Genomic DNA, 9,897 nt, shown 5'->3' with positions numbered 1-9,897 from the left:
AAATTTATCTTTTGCTAGCCAATTCACGATTTCCAAAACAAATTCACCTTTTACAGAGGTAATTCCCCTTCTGCAAAGCTAATTCAACGTTTGCAAAGCAAATCTTCCGTGTCCACAGCAAATTCACCTTTTCCACTTCTGACCCTGACCCGAAAGCCAACCCTGACCATGAACCCTCACCCTAAAACCCTAACACCAAACCCAGCCCTAGCCCCACCCAGAGCTTTGAACTCTAACCCTTGACCAAGCTGAAATGTATATTTTTAAAAGTGAATAGAATTTGTACCTGGTGTTGTTCACTGTTTAGAGCATTTGCTTGCCAAGCATACACTCACCACTCTAGTTGAAAACAGCACCAACGAACATATGAGGCAGCGTGGGTGGGTCACATAAGGGGAACCTCAGTGCAGCAATCTACAGGGGCCTCCCTTTGCAGAGCTGGGGCGGGGAGAGGTGAAAACACAGGACCGTGACTACAGAATGATTGCCGCCCTGGACAGCTTTGATGATTTGGTGGTTGTGTGTTTTTTCTGAGTAGAATTTGTGGTCGTGTTCACAGGGCTTTGCCTGGAATTGCAGCACCATGGACAGAGGCACAAGGTGTTATTCCTTGAATGGCCACAGGAGGGCACCAGAGGATTATTTTTGCGCAGGAGTTGGCTGACAGCGACCTTTAAGGGCTAGCTGCTAGCATAATGAATATCTAGATCCCATAGACGTGCACAGTATAATCAGTAACTTACTTGAAGGAAAAATATAAGCGTTTATACTATAAACCCTGAGTATAAGTCTGCTCTATGAATACATTCTGATAAATCACAAAATCAGAGATGCTTGGTCTTAGCACATTTCTACAGGATAATGTTATCTTTCATTCTGAAAGAGACAGGCGTATAGGTATTGAGCAGAACCCCTTGAGTTACAAGAACAGGGTTCAAAACCACTATGTTTCACCCACTGGCAATGGGCAAGGAGACACCTGATTGGTGGTGTTGCTCTTATATCAGTCAGGGGCAAAGCCGATGTACAGTCCTTAGTTCATCCTAGCTTGATGCCTGAGTGGGTGGCCAGAGCTATTTCATGCCTGAGGCACATAAAAAAACACACTGTGTTTCAAAACCAAAGTATTGACTAGAATCTTTTATTCAGAAAAAAAATGTGTTTACAACTAATTTACTAGGAGAAAAAAGCGTTCAGTCTTAATAACCTAATGTCACTGCAGTAACTTGAAAAAATATGAACCAATACTGGAATTGACTAGGATCTTGGAAAGGGAGACTCATTTTGATGCTGCTGAAATACATTCAGGCAAATTCTCCATTTCCAGCGAAAATTCACCTTTTCCACCTCTGACCCTGGCCATGACCCCGACCTTGCCCCCTAAAACTCATCCTCACCCCAAAACCCTAACCCCAACCCCATCCCCAGCCTCAGCCCCAGCCTTGACCTCCGATTTAGATTTTTAAAAGTGAATAGAATACGTCGCTGGTGTGCTCACTGGTTAGAGCATCTGCTTGGCAAGCATACACTCACTACTCTCTAGCTAAAAGAGGAATCAGGAACATATTAGGCAGGGTGGTGGGTCACCTTAAAGGGAATCTCAGTGCAGCAGTCTCCAGGGCCTCCCTTTGCAAAGCTGGGGTGGGAAGAAGTGCGGGCCCCAGAGCTGTGACTTCGGTCCATCCAGAGACGAAATGATTGCAGCCATGGACAGCCTCAATGATTTTGTGGGTTTTTCTTTTCTTTTCTTTTATTCTTTTCTTTTCTTTTCTTTCTTTCTTTTTCTTTCTTTCTTTCTTTCTTTCTTCTTTCTTTCTTTCTTTCTTTCTTCTTTCTTTCTTTCTTTCTTTCTTCTTCTTTCTTTCTTTCTTTCTTTCTTTTTCTTTCTTTCTTTCTTCTTTCTTCTTTTTTTTTTTTTTGTGGGTAGAATTTTTGGTTGTGTTCACAGGGCCTTAGCTGGAATTTCAGCACCATGGTCAGAGGCACAATGTGTTATTCTTCAAATGGCCACAGGAGGGCAGCAGAGGATTATCTTTGAGCAGGAGTTGACTGACAGCAGGATGCTTGGTCTTAGCACATTTCTACAGTTTATTTTATTTTTCATTCTGAAAGAGACCGACACAGGGACCAAGCAGAACCCTTTGAGTTACAAGAACACGTTTTGAAATCACTGTGTTTCAACGCCAAACTATTAACTAGAATCTTATGTTCAGAAAAAAAAATGTGTTTACAACTAATGTACTAGGAGAAAAAAGTACTTAGTAATAATAACCTAAGGTCACAGAAGTAACTTGAAAAAACATGAAGCAATACTGGAATTTACTAAGATCCTGGAAGGGGTGACTCATTTTCATGCTGCTGAAATTCAATCACACAAAATTCACCTTTTGAAAAGCAAAATCATCTTGTTTTTAAAGTACTTTTTAAAATATATTTTTATGGATTTCAGAGAGGAAGAGAGAGATAGAAACATCCATGATGAGAGAGAATCATAGATCGCCTGCCTCCTGCATGCCCACAACTGAGGATCAAGCCTGCAACCCAGGCATGTGCCCTTGGCCGGTATCAAACCTGGAACACTTCAGTATGCAGTCCGACGCTCTATCACTGAGCCAAACCAGCTAGGGTGAAAATTCATCTTTTGCAAAGCGAATTCAGCATTTCCAAAGCACATTCACATTTTCCAGTTTAAATTCATCTTTTCCAAAGCAAATTCACCTGTACACTGAAGGGTCCAGGGTTTGATTCCAGTCAAGGGCACATGCCTGGGTTGTGGGCTCAATCCCCAGTAGGGGGCATGCAGTAGGCAGCCTATCCAGGATGCTCTCTCATCATGGATGTTTCTATCTATGTCTCCCTCTTCCTTCCTCTCTAAAATCAATAAAAATATGGTTTTTTTTAAAAAAAAGAAGGGCTGTGAATTTGTAAAATGGTTTTTATTTATATAATAGGTTTTTGGCTTCTATTCTGTTGATAATGTAAATTATATAATTCAATTTTCCTGTTAAATTCATCTAGCATTCCTAATCTCAATCCAACTGGGTCTTGATAGATTGTTATTTTTATATATTGCTGGACATTGTGTTTCATGTCTTTGCATTTATAGGTTAATGAGAAAGATGGACCTACGTGTTTTCTTTTTACACTCCAGGATGTCCTTGCCATCCCCAGGTGTTGTCCAGGCTAATAATGAACTAATTTGGGGTGTCAAGGACTAAAACTTTCTTCTATTTTACTCTGAACTCAGAAGCTGGGTTCCCTCTGTAGGACCCTCTTTTGAGATAAAGTCAGGGAGCTTGTTGGTTGTCTCTCCCCTCCATCTATCCTTCTCAAGTGGCCCTGACAAAGGCTGGGACAAGCTGTAAACCTGAAATTTTCCCAGAAGCTGCTGGAGTCCACCGAGATGGTCTGATGTCCATTGGACAGTTATGAGCCTCCGGGAAAAGTTCATCTAGAGCCACCATCCTTACCTCCTTCCACAGAGAGGGTCCACAGAGTTCCCCAGGGATATGGAGGGGTCCAGGCCCAGTACACTAACCCCAACACTTGCTCCTTCTTCCTTCCTCTTCCTTGACCCACCACCCCACCAGCCAAGACTAAAGCTCGAGAGTGCCACGCTCCCTACATTGTAAGATTCTGTCCTGGGAGAGTCTGGCTGAGGGAGCAGCACCCTCAGATACAGAGTGGAAAGCGATGGCCAAGCATTGTGGACGGAGCTGCCTCTGAGAGGTCGGGGGAGGGTATTTTATCAGGAGTGGGGAGCAGCTAACAGATGCCTGGGCACACCCCCCCAACTCACCCCCCTACTTATGCTGTCCAGGCAACTACTTTCTCTCAGAACCTTCCCCAGAGGCCACCTGGTCTCCCATGCTCATCCCACTATCCCTCGCTGAGCGTCAGACCCAGTTCCCCATCTTCAGAGTTTAGTGAAAAGAGGAAATAGCCTGATTCCTCCAACACTTCATCCATTCAGGCAACAAGTGTTTTCCAAACGTGTCTCCGGGAGAGAAGTATTCCTTCCAAAGTCCACTGTGACATTTCCTTGGGGTCGTGTCTCATTTGGTTCAGCATGGAGTGGGGAGGAGAGAACATATGCCGTTCCTAGCATTCCTCTCCATGGCCACCCACAGATGGCAGGTGAGACCTTGGCCGGCCCTCCGCCAGTGGGTTCTTGCCATTCCCAGCTGTCGTCCAGGCCAATAACAACTGATGTGGCCAAGCAACCAGGCCCAGGCTTAGCCATAGACACCATCCCAGTCCCTGCGCCCCCACAACCTCTTCATTCCTTGGAGACCACAGTCCAAGAAGGGACGCTGAGGGCCCACCTGAAAGGGGAGGCGTCTGAAGGAAAGGGGCAGAAGGACCCGGTGCCCACAACTCCACCTTCGTTAGGACCTGCCCTTGGCCTTCCTCAGAGGCAGAGCAGCCACGCACTGAGGGGCCGGACCTACAGGCCGGTTGGCTGTGTTCCCTGAACTCCTTCCTGGCATATAATTGAGATCCTCAGGCTGTAGCAATCGTTCCTATGACCTTATGTGGGCTTCCGTAGGCATGGGAATCTCCACTCCATCCATTTTTTAAAATATGTTTTTATTGATTTCACAGAGGAAGGAACAGGGAGAGAGAGCTAGACACATCAGGGATGACAGATGATCATGGATCAGCCGCCTCCTGCACGCCCCACACTGGGGATCGAGCCCGCAAGGCAGCCATGTGCCCTGATGGGAAATTGAACCCTGACACCGTGACCTCCTGCTTCATAGGTTGACACGGATTAGGCAACCTAATAACCACGGGCCACCACCACCTGCCACTGGAGGCCCCTCCCAGGAAAAGCACAGCAAGGGAACCTGTGCTTCCATCTGCCTTAGGTGTCACCCCTCACCCTGCTCCCCTAACCACAGGCCTCCTCTCCATGGAAGACTTGAGCTGAATATGGGGCTCGCTCCCTCCTGTCTGCCCTGCTCCACATCTGCAGGGGCAGCCAGAGCCCACGCCAGCCAGCAGCTGAGCAAGACATCCAGGCTGTGCCCAGAGAATCCCTGCAGTGACTCAGAGGTGTCTGGCCTTGGACGGCTTCCACATCTCCACTCCCCAGCCGGTGGGGAGATCTCGAGCTCACCAGGCCCCACATGCCTGGAGACAATCTCTTTCTAATCCTTTGATCCAGTACTAGGAGCCATATTCTATTAAGAGACAGTGATCTCGGTGGAAAAAAATAGTCATCTGAGGGCCAAACAGCGATGTCAACTCACTTAATTTAAGTGTGGATGCTGCTGAGGCTTCCATTCAACTGCAAGCAATGTAAGAAGCATGACACACACCTGATTTTTAAAGGAAGACAAAACCATACTTTAGTTATTTGCTGAGGCTGTGGATGGAGATAAATGAGAGATGACCCCACACTCAAGGCTTTATCTTCTCAGATTTATCGAGTCTACAAGCGGAGATAAGATATGCCACACAGCCTTGTGATTCAAGATGAAGTGAGCCGTAAGCCATGAAAAGCTAGCAAACTAAGGTTTTCAAAGGAAGGAGCAGCCATCTCTGGCTGAATGGTAGGCACGGGCTTTGACACAGAGGCGCCAGCCCTGAGGCTGAGCCTGGAATGCGGTCACACCTTCCTTAAACTCCCAGGCAGAGCACAACCCAGGAAGGACTAAGCCAGGATGCCCAGGGCATGCTCCCACAAACCAGGCATGGGGCTTGCCATCCATCGGGTGGAGGAGAGGCGGGGGCCAGACTGAGCAGGTTCCTGGACTGAGTGGAGCCACGTGGGCACCGAGAGACAGGCCTCAGTGAGCACGTGCATCCCTGCCGCCGCCCTGAGCGCTGTCCCTGAGGTGAGGGCCTCGCCTGTGGTCTCCAGGGACTGACCTCATCTCTCTCTCTCAAAAGCTCGGTGAGACAGAACCTTCTCTCTCCTTCAAGCAGTGTGAGATGCACGCTGCTCACCACACACGGTTTCTCAACTGCAGGAAATGAAGCCAACTGCTTTGAGACAGCATTCGGCCTTGATGGAGGGCAAGCTCCAGGCTATGGCCGTTTTCCTGTCGAGTTTATCTTGTTTTTGGAAAAAGCTCCGTTCTTAAGGGTGCTGGCCTGTTGGGAAACGGGTGGGACCTGGGTGCCTGGGATGGGGTGGAATGAGGAATGATCAGAGCCGTGTGGAGGGCAGGGAGAGAGGGTTGGACCTAAGGGAACTCAGAGAGTCTTGAAAAAGATGCCAGACCTGGGATTGCTATTTGAGTCAAAAAGATCACAATTACCGGGAAGATCTCAGAGAAAGGCACTTCTGCTTTTTGCATTTGCAAGACAAGGGTTGGATTACAAGGTCGTTAACAACATTATGACTCTATGGAGGGTGCTTCTGCTGATTTTTCTTCTTCTTCTTTTTTTAAGTTACAGATTATTACAAAGGTGTGTTAACCTAGATGTAAATAAAATAAAATAATAAAATAAAATAAGCCCTGGCCGGTTTGCCTCAGTGGATAGAGCGTCGGCCTGCAAACTGAAAGGTCCCAGGTTCGATTCCGGGCAAGGGCACAGGCCCGGGTTGTGGGCTCGATCCCCAGTGGGGGGCTTGCAGGAGGCAGCGGATCAATGATTCTCTCTCATCATGGATGGTCTTTCTCTCCCTCTTCCTTCCTCTCTGAAATCAATAAAAAATATTATTTTAAAAAAGTGGAACAATGGACAGGGTTTGGTTAGGGCTAAGATAACCCTCTTAGTCGTAGAGAAGTTGGATCCGAGCCTAGGAGGTAAGTCAGAGTGAAAATAGGAGGTGTTTCCTAACACCCTGCATCCTATTATGAAAAGCTCTGCCTGCCTGCAGCTCTGTAAGGGCCCAGTTAGAGATTAGAGGAAGTCATGCCTGGGGACCCAAATGGGCGAAGAACGGTGATCATCGATGGTCAGTGTGGCAACCATCTGGGCACGAAAGGAGTCAGAGGCCTCCAAGGGGGAAGCGCTGACCCGTCAGTATTCACAGAGGGTGACTCGGACCCACGCACAATCCAGACGAGGACTTGTTCCCGGTTTGCAGGGAGCAGATGGGAGACGAGAGGGAGACTCGTGTGGCGAACATCCGATTAGGACCTGACGTTCTTGTCCCCGGAAAGGCACTGGTTGAGAAGCCCTCTGACTCATTCTGGCTCCTGCTGTTCTGAACTTTTCACTCACTGCCTGTGACTTTAGAGCCGGCGAGGAATGAACCTGTCCTGGATCTTTGGCCAAACAATGTACCCACACACGGGGCCAAGCCATGCGGAGCCTTGGTCAGAAGTTCGGATCTTATCCTAAACGCGAGGAGGGTCAAAAGGGAGTTAGGCCGAGTGACGGCACTGGGCCTGGCCCGGACAAGCCTGTGGGAGACAGGAGCAGCGGCTGTGGAGGTCAGGAGGGATGGCCTGCTCCTGGGGAGTCAGCAGTCACCTGTACTGCTCCCTGGTGCCTCCTGCAGACCCAGGCTCCCAACACGCCCTCTTCTGCTCATTCCGGGGCCACTTTCAGAGCCAGCACATCCGTGGCTGAAAGGCCTCCACTCTCAGGCCGAGCTGCGGGACACAGCGTGCGGAGGGGAACGCTGAGGGGAGAGGCGGAGGAAACACAGGACAGCCTTGTTTGGGGCGCAGTGGGTTACACAACAGTTTTCACTTGGCCAGGAGCCTGGACGGGGAAGACATGGCTGCCAGGAAAGCCTGGTAATTGCTGGCTGGAAGAGCTGGGGCGGGGGCTGCAGAGGCCAGGAAGTGGAGGTCTTTGGAAATGCGGGAAGCCCCGTCACCCTGTTGGTTCTTTGGCTGGCAGGTGCTGCGGGTTTCTCAATCCCCCTTGGGCCGACAGTGCTCCCCACACCACTCCCCAGCCTGCTGGTTCCTTCACTGCCAGTCCGTTCCCATAAAAGGGATGGTTTGGGGCACAGGGGAGTGGAGGGAACAGGTATAAAAGGAGGGTGAGGCCCCGGAAGAGGCAGCTGGGCACAGGAGCACAGCAAGAGGCCACACCATGCCCCTGTCTGCTGCGGCCAGGACGGGTCTGAGGGTGGCTCAGACAGGTCTCTGGGCTGACCACGGGTCTGGGTTGTGGGTGTTCAGGCTGAAGGGCCCAGACGGCCTGCAGAGCCACTGCACGGAGGGGTCTGGACCTGCTGTGGGGAGGGCAGAGGCAGTGGCGGGAGAGGAAGCAGAGCCAGGGGTGGGGGAGAGGGAGGGGGGAGGAGGAGGGGAGGAAGTGGAGGGAGGGAGAGGAGGGGGGGGAGGGGCAGGTGCACTTGCAGGGTCTGACCCTGGTTCTCCCACAGGCTTTGTGGTCCTGCTGGTGGTGCAGAGCTGTGAGTACCCCCTTGGGTTCCGGGACGGGGGCGGGGGTGGTGAGGGGGGTGGTGAGGAAGGATCGGCAGATTCATGTTTGTTAAAGGAGCTGAAGAACAGTTACCATCATTATCTGGATGTTTATTTTACTAGTGTCTACTTGTTTGTATACTGGAAATTTTTCAAAATACAAATATTTCCAAGGCTCGGGTTCAGTGAGGCCTGGGGGAGCCCAGTGGCAGTGTGGCTGGGAGATGCCCGCTGTCCTGCCTCCAGGACCAGGAGGGCAGAAACACTTTCTTGGCACCAGGAGGACTTGGGACCCCTGCCCTGGGGCCCAGCTGGGGGAAGGGCTGCGGGGCCTGGGGGCTGACAAGTCAGGACGCCCAGAGAAGAGGATGCCAGAGCCTCTCAGGTCAAGGACCCACCACGGGGCCTGCCAGGTCCACCCTAGAGGCCGGGGTCTCCTCCAGGAACCCTTCCTGACCTCACTCCTCTTTATCAGCCTGGGGACTCCCAGAGCCGCCCCTTCATTCACATTCTAACTTTGCTCACACTCTGCCCTGAGTGCTGAGCTCAGGGCTCAACGAGAGGGTCGCTGGCAGAACCATGGCCCAGGTCCCACCTGACCTTTCCTGTAGGTGCCGCCTACCAGCTGGTCTGCTACTACACCAGCTGGTCCCAGTACCGAGAGGGGGACGGGAGCTGCTTCCCAGACGCCATAGACCCCTTCCTCTGCACCCACGTCATCTACAGCTTCGCCAACATCAGCAACAATGAGATCGACACCTGGGAGTGGAACGATGTGTCTCTATACGACACGCTGAACACACTCAAGACCAGGTTGGGCCAGGGCAGGGGGAGGATGGAGGTGGGCCGGCTGGTCCGGGGCAGGGCACCTCTGCCCAGCCCATGGCCCAGCCTCTGGGTAGATCATCTGAGGCCTTAGCTTACGTGGGAGGCGGTGACGGCGGCAGGTGCTGGGCAGGGTTTGGGGTGATGAGGAGGCGGCTGGAGAAAGGGCACCACTGAGCTCTGAGAAGGGAGGCCTCCCCGTCACTGTCAGTCCCTGAGGGCGTCTCTCAGGCGCATGGGCCTTGCTGCTGCTCTGTTCCTCCATATCCGGCTTCCCCACTGGGGAAGCGGGGGATAGGCAGCCCACCTTAGTCTTAGAGTCTCAGGGCTGGAAGGACCTTGGAAGCCAAACCTGGGGCCACCCGGTGTCTCGGCACTTACCTCACCTGCCTCCCGCCTCCTCCTCCCCACAGGAACCCCAACCTGAAGACCCTCTTGTCTGTGGGAGGATGGAACTTCGGTTCTGAAAGGTAGGACCCCTCCCCAGACGAAGCTGGACTAGGAGTGTGGACATGAGGCTCACAGGGACCCCAGACTGGTCGGCACAGGGGCCGAAATGGCTGTCGGGGCCCCCCCTCGTGTACAACCAACAGGGACTTGCCAAGATCGCACAACAGCTGACAGTGGATCTTAACCGTCCTTTTTACCAGCTCAGACCTGAGGCTGTACGGTGGGGGGTTGAAAGAATGGGAATCGGGTGGAGAGCGTGTGAGGACTTCCCGGAGAGGGT

General features: G+C 51.4%; 1 protein-coding gene and 1 pseudogene across 1 annotated transcript in view; both read left to right on the top strand.

Annotated features, from left to right (window-relative positions):
• The first annotated feature begins 952 nt into the window (after window positions 1–952).
• LOC111824437 lies at window positions 953–1,097 on the top strand (annotated as a pseudogene).
• A 6,802-nt stretch (window positions 1,098–7,899) lies between these two features.
• LOC102417491 (chitinase-3-like protein 1) overlaps window positions 7,900–9,897 on the top strand; it is a 7,011-nt gene continuing 5,013 nt past the window's right edge. The window contains exons 1-4 of the mRNA XM_006107865.3: window positions 7,900–8,056; window positions 8,303–8,332; window positions 8,954–9,155; window positions 9,581–9,637. Coding sequence (XP_006107927.1) covers window positions 8,008–8,056; window positions 8,303–8,332; window positions 8,954–9,155; window positions 9,581–9,637 — 338 coding nt within the window. The 5' untranslated portion in view covers window positions 7,900–8,007. The remainder of the gene's footprint in view (window positions 8,057–8,302; window positions 8,333–8,953; window positions 9,156–9,580; window positions 9,638–9,897) is intronic.

The sequence above is a fragment of the Myotis lucifugus genome, unplaced genomic scaffold (assembly GCF_000147115.1).
Source record: "Myotis lucifugus unplaced genomic scaffold, Myoluc2.0 scaffold_1510, whole genome shotgun sequence".
NCBI lineage: Eukaryota > Metazoa > Chordata > Mammalia > Chiroptera > Vespertilionidae > Myotis > Myotis lucifugus.
This window is presented reverse-complemented; position numbering and strand designations above follow the sequence as displayed.